Genomic DNA, 19029 nt, shown 5'->3' with positions numbered 1-19029 from the left:
TTTAGGGCATGACATGTTTCAATGATCTCAGACCTTGGGGAAGGTTAAGAGAGCTTTGTAAGAAGGAGCTACTACTGATAGTGGACACAAAGAATGCAGAATTTACAAGCCACAAGGACATTTGGCAGAACTCCCAAGATAAGGAAGAAATAAATAAAACCAACTCAGTAACTGTGCTGAAATCAGCTCCAACTGGGTAAAAGGTGATTCTGGCAGGGAAACATCACAACAACTGACCCAAGAAACCCACAGATTCAGAAGATGAAAATGTGCTTATTAGCATAAGAAGTGAGAGAATCATTAACCAGTAGAAGATAGAATACTAATTAAGAAAATACCTATTCAACTTGTAGCAGATCAATAATAATGACTTTGCTTGCTAAAATGTATAAATAGTAAAAAGTAAATAGTAAACTAAATAGTAATAGTAAAAAAGTAAATAGTAAAATGTTTTGATAGTGGGTGTGCTTGATTTGTGGAAGACCACCAGCACCCAGGCTTGTACAACTCCAAAATAAATAATGTCTTTCTCAAGTGTGTAATTATTGGCTTGTTGCACACTGGTTATTGTGACAACAGCAAGACCTTCTGGCTCCAGAGCATCTGATGGCTCATCCATGGAATGTGATGGGGGTCCCCAAGGCTGCCTGAGGGACTGTCCCTCCGGGAGAGGCTGGGTCTGGGTTGGGGGTGAGTGCTCTGCAGCCACCCCTCACCTGCCACCTCTGTGTGTGTGAGGCAGAGTTGTGCAGATTGGAGGAGTTTTTTTCTGTATTTTTTGAAGGCAGCAGTGTTGCAGGTAAGATTTAGCATGCGAGTTTGTATTTCCCCATCAATGGGGGTGACAGGGTCTTGCCTGGTTTGTGGTGCTGCCAGAAGTTAACCTGGCTTCAGAAACTGGGCTGGAAGAATCCATGGGGGCTGTGGAAAACCTGGTGCTAAACACCCCTTGGTGCCAAACACCAGCTCAGGTTGAGGCAGTGCTCCAGTGTCACTTCCAGTCCCCAAAATGTCCAGGAATGGGAACAGGGAGCAAAGCTTCAAGAATTTGGCAGTACAACATGGCTGCTCAATACTGTGTTTTATATTTGAAGTCCTCAGCGAGTTGGGGCTCATTTCTGGAATGTTTTTGGTGCCTCTAAAAGACAAATTTTTCTTTTAATGGGTAACACCAGTTACAAGTAACTCACGTGGGCTAATTCTTTCATGTGACCAGCAGCATGCTGTCCAAACAGCAAAGGGATTTCATTCTATTTTATTTATGTGTGACTGAAATAATTGCCCAGCAGTGTGATTTATTCTAGAATGGATGGACCTGAAGCACTGTCCTAACATTTTTCTTAAGAAGTCAGGTAAACGACCATGAGAGTCCCATTTTCAGCTTTGGAAATGGGAACCTCAGAGGGATTATGGGCTTGTGAACAAGACACCGAACTAGAATTTCAGGATTCCATGTTCCCCCATGTGCATAAATCAGTAAGGCTTGCCTACTGATAGATAAATTTGCTTTATGGCAGTCTTGAGTTCAGTGCTTGAAACTTGACTACATCTGTGGTGACAGCTTCTGCCCATGATGGCCAAACATGAAGAAGTTAACAGGAAAGGATTTGCAGATCAGGTGCCTTTCAGAAGTGGGACTTCCTAGTATTTGAAGTTTTAGGCTCTTTTCATATTTTTCTGCTTCATTTTCACTACAGCTACTTTAGGAAAAAAAACTGTAATTTTCTTGTTAGACAATTGTGTGTGTGTGTAATATTCCAGTCTCTTGAAATGTTAGAATCGCAACTTTTCTCACAACTGAAACTACCCCACTAACAAGTGAAAACTTAATGAAAATGCTCTTTAATAATGTCCTTGGAAATTAAATTGAAAGATTCTCCAAAGGCAAAATACCTTTTCTAAATTAGTTCCAGTCAGTACAAAGCACAGTAATATCCTAGAGAAGCCTGAGGAAAGGACAAAGTGTTTGTATGAAAGAGTTTACAAAGGAGTTAGTTATTTAGTCCATGCATAAACCTGCACTGACTTTAAAACCAAAGTTTTCAAGGTCCATGTTTAATTAAGATAACTAAATCAGTCAAAGGACAATGAAGTTTTTGAAGTATTTCCTTGCAGGTAGTTTCTCATTTCATGTGGACTAATTGTTATCTAGTATTTCTCCTTGTTATATCTATTAGGTATATCTATTCTTTATTTTTTTCCCCTTCTTAATCCTTCTTTAAATACTTCAACTACTGTGAAGAAAAAACCCAGTTCCTATGATGTCCCATGTCTACCCATCATGAAATAGGGAGACATTTACCATCTCCAATTTTTGTGAAGACTACATTTGAAAAAGACATGTGTCTGAACACTTGCAGCCAGAAGTGGGTGATACAAAGATCCTGTTTGTGTCATTGAAAAGAACCTGCAAGAAAGGGTCTCATCCCTCTAAAGATCTTGAAGAAGGGGAGACTACATCTCATTACAACAATAGACATGAGTAGAGGTTTTATTAACTGATTTTAAAAATACATCAGAAATTATCTTGAATATCTTGAAAGTGAATGATGAAATAATGTGTTAAAAATTATAAAGATATTAAAGATTATGTAGTCAGAATCTTCTGTGGCTAATAACAGCAGTAAACCCTCAGCAGGCTGATCTGTGTAACTAGAAGGCTACTTTGCTATTTTATGTTTTAGTCAACTTTTTGACTAAGTTTTAGGTATTACTGAATGTCCTCATTGTGAGACATACAACCCAAGCCTCCTTGCAGCTTCAGAAATTCTGGGCCCTTTCCTATTTGGGAAAGGGTAAAAGGTCAGTTTGTTGCAGACTGGCATGCCTTTTGTAGCAGAAATGTGCTGATGTGCCCAAAGTGCTGCAGTGGGTGATTTCAGAGGAGGCTTTTGGCAGGAGCTTGAAATGTTGCAGCCGTTCTCTCTGCTGAGACTGTTCAATGCACTTGAGCTTCCCAGCTGCCTGAGCTCAGCCAGTTCACTTGCTCCTGCTGATTCCTCGGTCTGCAGTGTGCCATTTCCCTTTGAAATCAGTCTCTGGTTGTCAAAACCCCATGGTGTGCTGTGGCAGTGGGAGAGATCCCAGGAATCTCCTTGTCCCAGGGCCTGCCCCAGGCGGTGCCTGCCCAGGTGGACGCGCCACAGCAAATCCTCTTCTGAGTCGCCACCCTTGGTTGTCTCCAGTGGGACCTTTCTGACAGGGACGTCTCCTCTACATGACTTTGATCTTTTAACTTTCTTGTTAATTAGAACAGGGTTGATCATTGATTCTGGCAGAGCAGATTCATGTCCACCTGCAGGAGAAATGCATTTGTGCACATTATTATGGTGGCAAAAATCAAGGGTATGGTTTCTGCAGCATTAACTCATCTGAAAAGCTTTAACATGAGTTTAAACTGTGCTCTTTCTTTCAGTGGCTGAGAGTAGTGCAAGTTCTTTTGATGCCAGGTAAAGGAGTAGAGCTACTTCATGCTTGCTTTTGCAGCATGAGGGTATAAATGGTATCCGAGATTTAGTTAAATGAAAATGGAAATTTGTCAAGACAATATTGATCTATCTGGTACTCTAAGACTCATTAACAGCACAGATTGAGAATTGACTTTCAGTAATTAATTGCTTGTAAGCAAAACTTCTTAAGGTGAGTAGGGACTTGCTCAGTGTGTTGGCAAGTGCTGTAATTTGAAAGACAAAAATGTTTTGTTTGAAGTTTGTATTCACAGCTTAATAATATTGTGATTATTTCCAGATGAAACAAGTTGTGAATGTCTTCTTTTTCTTAATGAGGGATCATTAACATTATAGGCTTGTATTTTAATATTTTAGTGCAATTTTACTATTCCAGTTGGAATAAATTGTATAAATAGCTTATCACACTAGTTTTGCTTGAATGATAACTTAGAGGAATCTGCTTCCTCTGTGAATGGTATAGCTGTAACAGCTGGAGAGATTCTGGTCTGCTTTTTTGTTTAGTCTTCTACCCCTATAAGCTTAATTTCTAAAGCACTATGCAAGTTAATGTTAAAAATGTTTAAGATATTAGATAGATAAAGATATTAATGCTACTTTAATTATGTGTAGCAGTCACCAAATTGCTGGACATGACTGGTTTTCTGTGTCTTGAAAATGAACAGAAACCGATCTATTACACTAAAGATAATTCACTGACACTACTTAGATAGACTTCAGATGGTATAAATATAAAGTAGGGGTTTACAGAATGCTGGCCTTATTTACAGGGTTGACTTATAGTGACTGTGTCTGTTGCAGTGTAAGTTCTGAAACACATTAAGGGGAGAAAAGTAGACATAGAGGAGTGCTGATTATATTTTGAGTGTCTCTGAACAACTGTTTTAAAAGGATTGTAACCCTGATTTTGAAATTAGGCTAGTTTGAGTAGGAGTAGGCAGTTTTTTCCCTGCACAAAAACCCAACAGCACAACCTCTGCTTTACAGCTGCCTTTTGTGTCATCTTTACAAATATGTATTAGGAGATGTCAGACCCAGCTGATTTACTGGCAGTAAATGAACCTGTAAAACAGGGATTTTGCTAAGCAAGGGCTTTCACTGCTGCCTTTCTCTCCCACTGCCAAAACAACAACCCCAGCATAATATCACAGAATTTTTCTGCTCCTTGGCCATGAAGGGTTGATCTGATAAGAGCTGTTTTGCAGCATGGCTGGGAGGGAGGACCATGTCAGACCACACTGGCTCTCATGCCACGTTACTGGGAGAAAGGATACTGAGGCACGTGCAGAGCTTTGAGACACAGGTGTGTTTGTGCATCCCTCTGTACAGTGAGGGGTGCTAACAGAATTTCTCAAGGTGACACCACTCAGAGACATAAGAATACACAGTTCTCTCCCATGCAACAGTGAGAATCAAAGTTATGACTGGACCTCATCCAAGAAGTAAAGCTGAATGCCCGTTTCTTTTCCAAGAAATAAAGCTGAGCTTGGCTGGCTACAAAAACGTCCACGTGCAAATCAGAGCCCTATGTGCTGTGCAGAACAGCACCAAGCTGTGAAAACCAGAGCTTGTTCTCTGTGAGAGAAAAACCAAGAGAGAATGGAACTGAGAGACTGAGGTGAAGCACCTTTGCATGTTTTTGTGGTGTTAACTGTGCTCTTGGCTGGGCTGACATTGATAGGCAAGATAGAACATCTAGAACCTTATAGCTGGTCACCACAATAATTATGATCTGTCTTATGAGCTGATCAGAAAGTTCAGAGTGACAAATCCAGTTCAATTTTAATAGTGTGCACTGGTTTTGAGTTCAAGGTTGATTTGATTCCTTGCTTGGCTACAGGTGCAGCACACAAAATTGAGCAATGACCTTGGATAGAAATGTGATAGTCCTGAACCACTGGGTATTGAATTAACACACCTCCAGCACTGTCCAAACTTCTCAAGAAAGCTGCAATTATACAGATCTTTATTTCTGCTTTTCTATAATTTTTTCCTCCATGTAAATTGTACTTTTATATTTATATATAAATTGTGCCATGTTGCACAGTTGTTTACCCTCTGGCCATATGCTGTCATCATTAATAGATTCTTTTAAGGTTCTGGAGTGGCAAAAGTTAATCTTATCTCAACTTAGCTTGGGAAATACTTGGAAGAGATTTCTGCAGTCAGAGCCCCAGTATTTATTCTGTTGTGACTGCATGTGCTGAATACTCCCACTTAATTCCTAAAGTAAATACTGTTTTTCAGCTTCTTAGCCAATAAATAATGAATGCACTGCTGTATTATCCCCTAACTGGTGCCTTTCAAATCTTCTCAAGGTCTTTGTTCTCAAATAATCAGGAGTGGGCAGAAGCATGAATGTGGCTGTGTGTATTGGGGAAGAAACAGAACAATGTTGTTTTCAGGTGATTTCTTGGTTACTAACCCCTCTGTCCAAAAAAAATTAAAGAAGTTAAAGGGTCTTAAGTTCTTTTTAAAGGTCCAAAATTTCATGACTTCTGCTTACAGGAAGTGACATACAAAGCTAAAAGTCCTCCAGAAAACTTGGAATTACCATTCCAACTGTGGTGCAACAAACCTACAGTGCTCAAAATCCCCGTGGTTCCATGGAAGGACAGCAGCTCTGCCAGGCAGGAGCAAAGCAGGGTTTTACTGGTAAGAACAAAGGCCTTTGGCAGGGACTTTTAAGACCACAAGGGGCTGAAGGTGATCTCCTTCCATGAGGGTTTTGTGTGTCTGGCCTTTGAGGTTCGTGTGTATGTGTGGGGTTTGTGGTGGTGCTGTTGTTGTCACCCCTTTCCCAGCACAGCCATAATTTTACCCTCTAGGGTAAAACAATTTCCTGTCAGTGCAAATCACTGATCCATACATGGACTGCCTTTTGGAACTACCTGGAATTTCAGGATGGTGTAGGGCAGTCCTCATATGCCAATGTTCATTTCTGCTCCACATTTTCCTGAAAATTGATGCATGTAACAGGTGCAAAGTGCTGAGCCATGCAATAGGCTTTCCCAGCTCCCACAGGAATGTGTAAGGTAAACTTTTAGGACCTTGAGAACTCAGTATAACAAAAAATTCCCAAATTCTGGCTGCTTCTAACAGTGACATGAGTACTTTCCACACAGATTGTTTGAAGATAGAAATTAAGTGCAGCAGGTTATGTGGTTTTGTGAATGTTTTGGGGAATGTGCATGTATATAAAAATATTTGTATGTGGATTTTTAGCCCTACTACATTTTAAACTCCCTAGAATCTTGTGCAGTTCTACTTTCTTACATATTTTAGTCTTCATCTAAAAATGTCCTTGCAAAAAATCTGCTCTAATTACATTCATTATATCTGAAACTTCATTTGAATTAATCTGAATAAAGGCTTTTGCTTGCTTTCTTTTAACTAACAGATTTTTGCTATAACTGATTAGATGGGCTGTTTTGTCTTCAAGTTAGCTGCTTTTTGATACCTGATAAAATAAGCTTGTAAATATATGTTTTTCTTCCTCACAGAGATTTTAATTCTTTTAACATGAGAATTTCAAAACATTTGGATGAAAGAATATTGAAGAAGCAAATCTGTTGTATAGTTCATAATTACATGGGTTTTTTTCTGATTGTTTTGATCATGAAGTCTTACACGGCCAAATGCTGGAACTGCTGAAAAATGTAGAGGAAAATGTAAAGAATGAAATATTCTAAGTCCTACACTTGTTGAGGTAAATACTAATATGAGAGGTGTATGAAGCATGGGGTTTATATTAAAATTAAATTCAGAAGACAACTTCATTAGTTGTCTTAGTATTCTCAATATCACTTTAACTTGGAAAGCTAATGTATCAGTGTAGTATTGTCAGTAGGAGTCTAACTAAAAACTTTAAAATAATTGCAAGTTTCTTATATAAAATCTGTTTGATATGGGAGGTAGATGAGTGATACATATTCTTACTTGTTTTTCTATTTATGTTCTTTCCAAGCAATATGCACTGAAAATAGTTTCAAAACAGGAGCTTTTGTTCAAAACTTGTATCTTAGTTACCCACTATGACTTTTAATTAAAATTATATTTTAACAACCCGCCAGCTTGTGCTTGTTACTTGATATTTGCCATTATTTCCTGTAGTCTTTCTTTACACAGATAGAGAAGGGAAAAAGAGAAAGATGACCCAGAATTGCTGGTTCTGATGGAAGCATTCAAGAGAGCAGAAATATTACAGAATACATTGCACAAGTACACTTATCATAGACATGAACAACATGGTTACTGTAAAGGTTACTATTTATGTTTAGAACTTTATTTTACTGATATAAAACCTGTAAAACCTTACCTCAAATATGTTCATCTGTTTCAAATACATAAAAATATTTCACTGACATGAAGCTTATAGATATAAATTTAAAACCACCTTTCAGCAAAACAAATAAAACCCCAAAATGACAGAAAAGGAATTCAGTTCTACATCTCTTGAAGCTGAACACAAAAAGAACAAACTGAGTGTTATTAGAGATTTAAAGAAATAATCTTTACATTACATAGGCATTTTTTTTCTGCAAATAGAAGCGTACCTGTTTTATATACAATAATGTGTGGTTGCAGTTTTTGCTTCTGTTTTATATGGTCATACTGCTCCTCAAGCATGCTTACATCCATCCTGGTGAGCTTCTTAACACCATCTGAAACCTGTGGCTCTGAGCTATGAGTCACTAAAAAAATACCAGTCACGTATTTGTAAGCCTTCACCATCTGTTCCAACAAGGAAGAAAAAGCCAAGCAGAAGCAGGACATTTCCTTCATTGTGCCGGCAAAAAAAAAAAAAAAAAGGCAAATCAAGTGTGAAGCATCTGAAATCTTCCTAAATGAAGGAGTGACTTTCTTCCAAGCACGGTGCCTTGTGTCAGGAGCTGCCTGGTCTGCACTGGAGCTGTGGATGTCACTCAGGTTGTTTTCATGCCGAGTGCCCGGAGCTCCTGCAGACAAGAGTTCAGGATCAGGACTGCATAGCTGGATTCAATGTTTGCTTAAGGTTGTGAGCATATGAACCTTTGCCAAAAAAAGCAGTGAAGTACAAACCCTCACTGAACACAGCCAAACACAGAAAAGGCTGGGCAATACTGGTTTATGTAGCAAAGTTAATTCTTAAATGCGTGCTGTTGTGGAGGGATCCCCAGGCCAGGAGTTCCACCTGGGAAATAGTTTTCTTTTTTCCTGTGTATTTTGTGTCTTTCCCCCCCACTCTCCCTTCCTTAACTTTCAGTTACATTCTTGCTGACGCTTCTTGGGGCAGTGGGGTGGGAGGGGAGGGTTTATCAAGCTTTCATACTTTTGTGCTTATTGTTGCCTTTCAAATAATATGTTAAAAATATTCAGGCCTGGGTGCAGAGTCAGAAAAATATGGGCCAGAAACACTAAGAATTGGGAGGCTGGAGACAGGAATGCCTTACTCTGACTCATTCAGGACTTCTGCTGTTCTTTAAAATGAAATAAACTACAGAAATAAGAATTTTGTTAATGAGAGCTGAGAAAACTTTTAAAATCCATGGTAAGCTAAATTTTAAAACTTAATGTTAACATTATTATGTCACAATGAGGCAAAAATTTGAAAAACATGTCTTTTGATCATATCAGGTAAAGTATAAATCTTTGCTTGGGCTGTGTACTGCAAGTTTTTATCCCTGAGATAGGTCAGTCAAGGGCCCAAGACATTAGTATGTGAAAAAATTATGCAGTTCAACTGTAGTTTTAATACAGTTGTGTATCTGCTCATTCTCATGCAGTGACACATTTTTGGTAAGAGTTTAAAAGGACTATCTAAAAATGAATTTGAGTAAACAGTTGGGTATTTCCTAAGAGCCACTTTGAATGCAAGACTGAAGTTTTGTAACCAAAATGTCATCCTCTACTGACAATTTACCTTTTGTGCGGCCTAAACCAAGTAGGGAAAACAATTCTTATCTCTATTCTCTGCTCCTGTTGTTCTTGCACGTGTGTTATGGAGATTGTTTACTGAGATTGAGTTCTTAATTGGGTTCTGGTGATGGTTGTTCATATTTATTGGCCTATGAGGTCCAAGCTGTGTCCTGACTGTCTGGAGACAGTAATGGGTTTTTCTTTAGTATCTTTTTAGTATTCTTCAGTATCTCTTTATTATAGTATTAATATAGTATAAATATAGTATAAATATAGTATAATATAATATAATATAATATAATATAATATAATATAATATAATATAATATAATATAATATAATATAGTTTTAATAATGCAATTTGTTCAGCCTTCTGAGTCAATGGAGTTAGATACCCATCATTCCCATATGTTAGGGAATGCATATGATAAAGCACAACAGAAGTCACAGAATCACAAAGTATCCTGAGTTGTGAGGGACCCACAGGGATCATCAAGTCTGAGTGAATCCCATACAGGAATCAAACCCACAACATTGGTGTTATTAGCACCATGCTCTAACCCACTGAGTTAAAGTCAGTGGAATTGTAGGGAAGATTAGTGGTTTGGAGTTGCCATTAGTGAAAAAAAATGATAGTTTCTCTTAGAAATGGATAACATTCCTGTCACTTTGATGATAGGCTTTTATTTATCCATTGGTCTCTTCAAGATACTTTGTGAGGGGATGTTTCATTCATGGAATGTTAAGGGTTGAAAGGAACCTTAAGGACCATCTTGTCCCAGCTCCCCCTGCCATGGGCTGGGACACTTCCCACTAGATCAAGTTGCTCAAGGAATTGTCCAGCCTGGCCTTTAACACTGCCAGGGTTGGGGAATCCACAGCCTCCCTGGGCAACCTGTTCCAATATCTCACCACTCTATTTCTTTCTAATATCCAGCCTAAACTTCCCCTCTATCAATCTGTACCCATTGCTCCTTGTCCTGTCACTACAAATCCTCATGAAAGGTCCCTCTCCATCTTCCCTGTAGGCTCCTTTCAGATACTGGAAGGTTGCAATGAGGTCTTCACACAACTTTCTCTTCACCAGGCAGGATGTTAAATCCTCTCTGTAAAAGTCAGTTGTGCTACAACAGTTACATCTGTGTAGTTGAAATGGTTACATTCCCCTTGTGCACACATGGGAAGAGCAAGAAGATGTGTCACACTCTGGTAAGGAAGGTGTGTTGTTATATGGTATCAAGGAACTGAGCAATAAATTCCAAGTTTTGTTTCCTTACAAAATACTGGGACTGGTTGGGAAGCAACAATATGCTATTATAAAATTTTTATATAAGGAAGAGATGCCATTTACTGAGACCCATTAAACAACAACAGAAATGAGCAGAGGTTGTATTTGTTGATTTTAAAAGTTATAAAGATATTAAAGATTATGTAGTCACAATCTTCTGCAGCTAGTAAAAGAAGTAAACCCACAGCACGTTGACCCATGTAAGTAGGAGGTCTACTTTGCTATTTCAAGTTTTTGACTTAGTTTTAGGTATTACTGAATATCATAAGACATATAAATCAAGCCTCCCTGCAGCTTCAGAAATTCTGGGCCCTTTCCTATTTGGGAAAGGGTAAAAGGTCAGTTTGTTGCAGACTGGCATGCCTTTTGTAGCAGAAATGTGCTGATGTGCCCAAAGTGCTGCAGTGGGTGATTTCAGAGGAGGCTTTTGGCAGGAGCTTGAAATGTTGCAGCCGTTCTCTCTGCTGAGACTGTTCAATGCACTTGAGCTTCCCAGCTGCCTGAGCTCAGGCAGTTCACCTGTTCCTTCATGTTCCTTGGGTTGCACATAAATGATTGACTGAATCAGGCTGAAATCCTGCAGATCTGGGGAATTCCCTTGGAGGTTCTGTGCCTGCAGGTGACAAGACTCTAGATATGCAGTACAGAGTTCTGGGAAGGCTCAGCAGGCTCACATGTGTAAATCTGCTGCAGCTGACTTGTTAATAATTACTCCTGCTTCCCAATATGCTTGTGTCTTACAATTGGGTTACCTACCTCAGCTGCAGTCCTTTCCTGCCTTAGCCAGAGAGAGAGCAATAAATACAATACTCTGACAGACACTGTGGATACTCTTGAATTTGGCTTCTCTCTACCTCAGAAAAAGCATGTGTCATGTTAGAATTGTTCTGATGTATCATGGCTTTGTTAGATCTGCTTTGATACTCTGCCTTCAGCAGTGACAAACACCTGGTGTTCTCTAGCAAGCAGTGCCTCAATGGCCTTGTTTGTCCCGTGTTCTGAGTTGTTGTCACATGGAGTCTGCCTCTGGACCTTCAGGCAGTTGGCTTATACATTGGGACAGGAGATTTAATTAACCTCATTACAGTTGGAGCTGGCATTCAATACAAACATTATTAATGGTCATAAAACCATTTTTAAAAAAAAAAAATTTTAAAAAAAACCTTTTTAAAATTCCAGTCACACTGTTTGACTCTCTGACCTCCTGTGAAAGTGACTTGTGCAGCCTGCCTGTGTGTGTGGCCGGAGGAATTACTGGGATAGCATCCTTAAACCAGAAACACAGGCTCTGACTTCAGAGATGTGAGCTTCACTTCTCATTAGAGGGGCATTTAACATGTAATGAGTTTATATCTGATCAGAAATTATTATTAATTATTTGTGCTGCACCATTCCCTCAGCATCAGGAAAAGCCATCACACGTATTCACGTGAGTGGTTTACACAAGTCAGTCCCCTCCCAAGCAGTGCCATGGGTAAGCAACAGAACCACAGAGCAGGTGAAGGAGCCAGATGGCCAGTGAGACAAAGGGAATGGGCCCAGGCAGTACAGCAGAGAGGAGGAACTGCAAACAGGATTAGCTCAGCCAATCCTGTATATGCTGCAGTTTGTTTGCTTCTCAGGGAAAACTTGTGAACAGGGTCTGCACAGAATTGTTAAGGCTGGAAGAAACCTTTAAAATCAACAAGTCAACCCAGCACCACGTTCACCATTAAACCATGTTCTCAAGTACCATTCCCCAAGGGCTTTATAACCCTTTCCATGAAAAAATTTCCTAAAATCCAGTCTGAACCTCTCCTGGTGCAATGTGAGGCCATTTCCTCTAATCCTGCCACTTGTTACCCAGAAGAGACTGAGCCCCACCTCACTATGACCTCCTGACAGGAGCTGTAGAGAGTGAGAAGGTCCCCCCTGAGCCTCTTTTTCTCCAGACTGAGCCCCCACAGCTCCATCAGCTGCTCCTCACCAGTCTTGTGCTTCAGGTCCATTTCCAGCTCAGTTGCTCTTCTCTGGACACACTCCAGCAAAGTCTTTCTTGTTGTGACAGGCCCAAAACTGCACTCAGGGTCTGAGATGTGATTGAATCAGACTCTGGAAGTGTGTATGGGTTTGTGTGCATGTGTGTTTGTGCAGGTACACTTTGCTATCAAGGCATGTCTCTGTGTCTATACACACACACACACACACACATGCATATATATATATACATGTGTGGTTTTTGTGAATAATTTGCAACCAGGATATGATTAATAAAATAAATTGCAGCTCTAATCTCCATGACATCAGAAAATACATGAGGTTAATTGTGACTTTGATGTGTAGTGAGCTGGTGCAGCTAATCCTTGTTATGCCACTGGGATAAACTTGAAAACAGATTACCCACAGGTTCTGTTCTTACAGCATAGTGGAACAACTTCCTTTTAGGTATTACTAATAAATAAAAATAAATTCCTTTTTCCATGCATGCCCACCATTTGATTTGTTTTTAAATCAGTCAATCAATCTTTAAATCGAGTTACCTGGAGCTCCAGAGCCCTGTACACTTTCCCAGTATGCAGCAGGTGGCACTATTGGAGTGGCGTGGTTGTGTTTGCCTGATGCTGACACCTTAGAGATCTCCATTTGGGTTGCTCTAGGTTGCAGAGGAGTATAAGCAGCCAAGCCATTTCCTAGCACTGGCACATGTATCTCTGAACAGCACCACAGGTTCTGAAAATTTATTGCCGTGATTAGGTTTGTGTCAAAACTCATTCTTTTTTAATTGAACAAATTCCTGATCAAAACATCATCTGAGTGGTTTTCACTTGATTATCCACTGAGGTCTGAAGTGCCCTATTTCCCTTAAGGCTTTTCTTCCATCACAATGGAACCAATTCTTCATTTCCTTGAGGCAAAACAAAATTTGAAATACTTCATAGTCCAAAAGCTGTGTCTTTAGAACCTGAAGTAGATGTTTACTGCCCTTGACCTTGGTTGCAAAATCTCATTTAAAAAGATGCCACTAATTTTATCTCAGACTAATTAATTTGTGTGTAGTAAATTAGTTTTTTATTAAAAATTGTTTGGAGGACCTTTTAGGAATAATTGTTGATTTAAAGATAATTAAAAATGCTCATAATTGTTAACTGACTGAATGCACTTCCTGTAACACTGGGTTTTACTGCACACCTGAGACTAGAGGTATATTATTCATGATATTCATGTGCTGAATTATAGACAGGTTCAGCACTGTTCATGGAGGTTAAAAAGACAGAATACAAATATCTGTACATTTTAACTGGCACTGAGAAGGAAAATCAAAGTTACTGTGCTAATCCCCTTTCTCTAGCTTTCTATGGTACTTTCTAAATTTTTATTGAAGTGCAGTCCTGAAGTGTAAGAAAGTGACTATTTTACTGTTAGAAAATGGAATGGCACAAAGAAAGATAGAAACAAGGTGGCTGCTATTATTTGGATTCCAGGCAGTATTAGTAGAATCAATAGTAATTGTTTACTTTTTAGTGAGATTTTTGATAAGAGCACACACATTTCTATTGTTTGAAAGCACAACCTTAAAGCATGCCCCAGCTACAGAGTGTTGTGAGTAGAGCACAGGACTTTCTGTTGGCACAAGATTATTTCTGGTGCTCTTTGCATGTCCTTGCTAATGGGGTGAAGGATCCTATGGTGGAAGTGTTCAAAATGATCTTGAGATATTTCCTCTGTCTGATCTTTCCTGTGCTTTCAGACCTAAAGGATTCAAGTATTTTAAAGGATTCAGGTATTTTAAACCTGCCCTTCAGGTCCCTCTGAAAGGTTGGTGAGCTTGGGTTGCATGTAGTCCCTCTTCCCATTTCCTTGACAGGATTCTAAATACCCATTTTATTCCTTGTGCCTTTAGGTAAATATAATTATGTAGTGTGTGTAGGTAGGTATATCCCAAATATCTCTGATCCTGCACTCTTGTCTGGATGTCTCTAAAGCTTAAATCAAGCACACCAAGTCAGCACTGAGGGTTTCATACCAAATATCTTGTGCTTTACATGCTTTTACCAAGAAAGATTGGACCAGCTGATCCTTGAGGTCCCTTGCAGCCTGGTATCCTGTGATTCTATGATTCACTCACTCATCTGGCTTTGTGGGTGTCAGGAGCTTGGTGCTATCCAGTCTCCTCTGCAGAACCACATTCTTTGTTGTTTTTTTTCCTTTTTTGGATGGTAAATGTGGTCAAACAGAAATTACTGTGTTCCTGCATGTTAAATTCAGTGCTGCTCTTGAGGAGCTAAATGCAGCAGATGTTCTGTATGTGTTTTTTGTGCCTGACATAAACAGCATTTAAAAACCTCAGTTTTTCTGTCTTGACTTGCTGAGGATTAAATCTTATTCCTTTGGAGTGTTAGTTGCTACAAAAAGTAAACTGAAATGTGCTTTGTTAGAAAGCTGCTCCCTCTGTTGGTTGTCTCATTGATAGAACTGGAATCTCTCCTGGGCAAACAAACAGCCTCCAAAACTGAGGGTCAGGAATTTTTCATTTTGCAGCTCTGCTATCCTTGCCCACCAAGAATTTCTGAAATTACCTTTTAGAAGTGAAAATGTTCAGAGGCAAGTCTAAGAAGAAACTGAACCTATTTACCAGTTAGAGATTTTAAACAAATGAACTGTGGACATCTTCCCTCACAGTTCCCCTGGCCTCCTTCTTTTCTATACCAACTACTTTTCCGACTGTTTCCTATCCATGGAGTTATGAAGGCTACAGTTCTGGGAGGTGACAACAGCCTGTGATTATTTGTTCTGCCAGAAGACATAACAGCCGTATAGGAATTCTGTGAGGATTTCAAGCAGGGTCTAAAACAAATTGTGTAAGTGATGTAACTTTTCACCTAAAAATCCACCTTGATTTTTCCACCTAAAAGCTACAGGATTTTGATTGCAAGATTTTTGGTCTGTCCAGGATGGTTCTGAAAAGAGGTTTGTCCCTTATTAGTGTCCAATTCAGGCATTGTTTGAGTAGGAATGAGTTTATCTTTGATTGCTTTTAATCAATAAGATGTACTTATCTGTAAGTGAAGTTTGATAAGAATCAAATACAGCGTGAAAGAACTGGTTAATATCTTGTTAATGAAAAGTTTTATCTGGATGACACCATCTTGCTTCTGATATATTTGCTTTTGAGCACCAGAACACAAACCACTTTAGTATTCACCTTCAAGAAGCACTGCTGGGTGCATAAGTTAATTTTAATAAGCCATGCAAGTGGCTGTAGTTAGGATAGTCCTCCAAAGAGGATGGTTAAGTACTGTTACTATTGTTGGAATGAATGTGGACTTGAAGCCTGTGCAGAGGAGGAAAGTGTCCTAAAAATAATTTGTTATTCAGAAGCATCCTTCACTTCCATGCAAAAATCTCATGAGGACTTTCTACTGCACTTCATAATCACTGATAGCCTAATTGAGTCAAGGAAATTACAACTGTAAAACTAGAGTATATAAACTACAGTATATAAACTAGAGTATGTAAAAGCAGATACAATTCCACAGTGCTCGATTCAGTACCCACTGAAGTCAAAACATCTTCTGATCAATTCAATAGAAGTGAAATTGGACGATTGTATGCTCATGATCAAATAAAAGCTGCAAACTGACCAATACCCATGAACCTGATGGTATAGTAGAGATTGTGTATTGAGCCATCATTTAAACTCTTTTCTTGTACCCATTTTTGTGTGCTTGTGTGTGTTTTTATATGGAATCCTGCACCAATTCCTCATGAGTTCTCTGTAAAGGGCCTTAACTGGTTAATGCAGTACCACACCTGGCACATTGAATATGCACATGTCAAAAAATTAACTCAGCTAGTAAGTTTGTGGAGTAATTACTGTACTTAAATAATCAACATTTTTAGTCTCTATACAACAACTGTGCTTTGGGCTTCCTCTTGTGGAATTCATTTACAGGGATTTCACTGGATCTTTGATTGTGCCTTTATAGAACCACCGAGTGGGTCAAGTTGGAAGGGAGCACAGTGGATCATCCTGGCCTACATCTCACATTGCATGGAATTGTGTTCAGATGGTCCTGGAATGTCTCCAGTGAGGGACATTCCAAAACTCTAAAGCCTCTCTGGGCAGCCAGCACAGTAACAAAGTTCTTGCTCACACTCCCCTGTTCACGTCACAGCCAGTAAAAAAAACAGCCACCTCAATCCATTTAAACATTGAGTTCTTATTCTTACAGAGTGAAGACTTTCCACTGCTTTTGGAGGTATGGACAAACATAATGGTTACCACAAGATCATGTGCAAAAATAACTTCAACAAATAAGCACATATTTAGGGAAACAAAAACATTATTGGTATTATAATGCCATCTCAATAAAAAGAACAGAAACTTCATCTTTTATTTTATGGTACTGTGGTATTTTATATTTTCAGTACTTGGTTAAACATTGCTGGAGATTTTGTGATAAGAGTGCTTGCAATGCCAAATAGAAAGGGAATGACCTTTAGGGCATTGCCATTGTTCAGATATTGTTCTAGCAGGTAGGTCCAGTGCTCAGGCTGAGACTATTTCTTTTTTAAACGTGATGTGTTAATGTGTTACTGTTGTGTTACTTGGAGCTTAACATTGTAAACATCTCCTTCCTCATTAGCAGCAGTGCACGTGACACAGGTTTCTTGGCAAAAAAGGTTGGCTTGCATCTGACCCAGCTTACTACGCTTTGTGTTTCTGAGGGTGATTAAAGGGCCACAAGATTTCTTATTGGGTAAAGGATAACTGTACTGGCAGAGTTAACAATGCTTGTACTGACACGGGCTGCTGTGGTTTATTGCATGTTTGTAACTTAAGTCTCTATCTGCAGTACCCATACCTGTCCCATTGCTTCTGCTGGCCCCACCTATGCAATGTGGAATACCTGCTTGCGGCTTAGAAACATTTGGCTGGCTGCTACTTAAAATAACTAGTTAGGTGCCCAAAATCTACTTCTGGGAGCAGGAGGATTGTTAGCTTTGTAGCTGCCCATGTGTTTCCTGTGGAGGTGGGAGTCCTTCCACATCCCATTAAATTATGTAGCTGGTATAAATCAGGTTAGCTGGACTGCTGTCAATACAGTCACCCTAATTTAGAGCAAGGGTCTGGTCCATCTCCTCTCTAGCTTGGCATGTCTCAGATGATGTGGTGAAAATGAAGCCTGGAATTTAGGCTGTCACTGTTTTCCAAGGAGTTCCCCAGTGCAAAGCTGAAGAGGGTGTTTAAATCTAAGTTCATATCGGGGGCAGCTGAGATCAGAGGCAGGTTTTGATACTGGAATTGAGAATAAAAAGTGAAAAATCTGTGTGTAGGAATGTGGGATACAGTTAATTTGTGTTTTGCAATGAATTGCTATAAATGTGCAGTTGCAGTTAACTGGCAGTGGGGTAAGAAAAAATAGCTTTATTTGGCACCCTAGTTGTAACTTATCTAAACAGCCAGGGGCCCAGGAAAGCATGGAAGTATTGCTTCTCCATCAGGTCAGAAACTAGTTAATAGGAAAAGGGGAATAAACTTGCTTTTCCCTTTACTCTGCTCCACGTGTCTTGAGTGATTAATCTGTGCTTTGCCTTGAGCTGTTAATCTGCAGTGGTGACATTTCAATTATAAACGGCATTTTGTCCATCCCCTCTGGAAATTCTGGATTTGTCAGTGCTAAAACCTCACCAGTACATGAATGCAGCTTCACTGATAAATGCACAACTAAACCTTCTTTGCTTTCAGGAGACATTTTTGGAGGCTATGGCATGAATTTGAGTCCAGAAAGAACAGCAGCAATGCACATTTTCCATACTCAAACAATACATTTGAGACAACGCTGCCTTGATGAAAAGATGGGCAACAGAATGACTGGGTGAAACATTGATTCTACAAACTTCCTTACTTTCTTTTGAGAAACCTGAACAGTGCAAGTAGCAACAAAAACATTGCCACTTTGTCCTTCAGTGGATTCTCCTCCTGAATTGTCTTGGCCCTTTATTCCTAATGAAGATTGTTAATACAAGGGAGGTTATTCCAGTCCCAGCTTTTCTGAGCTGTTTAAGTCAAGTTATTTCTTGTTTTTTTGATATTATTCTGACCTAATTGCTGAAGAATAGAACTGATTCTTACATCCTCACAGGATTGCTTTTTTACTTATAAACTCTGGTTCCCTTTCTACTAGCCAATACCTCCTTTGAAAAAATTAAAATCCACTCATTTTTCTTTTTGAGAAGTATTCATCATTCTTTCATTCAGATTTATGTTTCTTGTTTTTTCAAATCTTTTGAATATTGCAGTGTTTCCATCCTCAGCCTTTGAATCTGTCACTGTTTACAGGGACTGTGCAGCCAATGAAAGGGCTGAGCAAACCTCTCCTCTCTGGCTCACCA

General features: G+C 39.3%; 1 protein-coding gene across 1 annotated transcript; it reads right to left on the bottom strand.

Annotated features, from left to right (window-relative positions):
* Positions 1 to 2464: 2464 nt before the first annotated feature.
* On the bottom strand, positions 2465 to 8252 carry C1H9orf152 (chromosome 1 C9orf152 homolog). Its single transcript, XM_059486478.1, has 2 exons — positions 8024 to 8252; positions 2465 to 3295 (listed from the first exon to the last, which is right to left on the bottom strand). Exons 1-2 carry the CDS (start codon positions 8250 to 8252, stop codon positions 2724 to 2726), a joined length of 801 nt encoding a protein of 266 aa, XP_059342461.1. The 3' UTR covers positions 2465 to 2723.
* Between the last annotated feature and the right edge of the window lie 10777 nt (positions 8253 to 19029).

The sequence above is a fragment of the Ammospiza nelsoni genome, chromosome 1, assembly GCF_027579445.1.
Source record: "Ammospiza nelsoni isolate bAmmNel1 chromosome 1, bAmmNel1.pri, whole genome shotgun sequence".
In the NCBI taxonomy this organism is placed as follows: Eukaryota; Metazoa; Chordata; class Aves; order Passeriformes; family Passerellidae; genus Ammospiza; species Ammospiza nelsoni.
Note: the sequence above shows the minus strand (reverse complement) of the source record. Positions and strands in the feature narration are given on the sequence as shown.

What these genes read in the sequence shown, in the direction of transcription:
- C1H9orf152 (XM_059486478.1), bottom strand. Translation starts at nt 8,252, where the DNA reads ATGAAGGAAATGTCCTGCTTCTGCTTGGCTTTTTCTTCCTTGTTGGAA. An exon ending in CATTATTGTATATAAAACAG is followed by an intron (nt 3,296 to 8,023) that starts GTACGCTTCTAT and finishes TTTCTCCTGCAG; the next exon opens with GTGGACATGAATCTGCTCTG.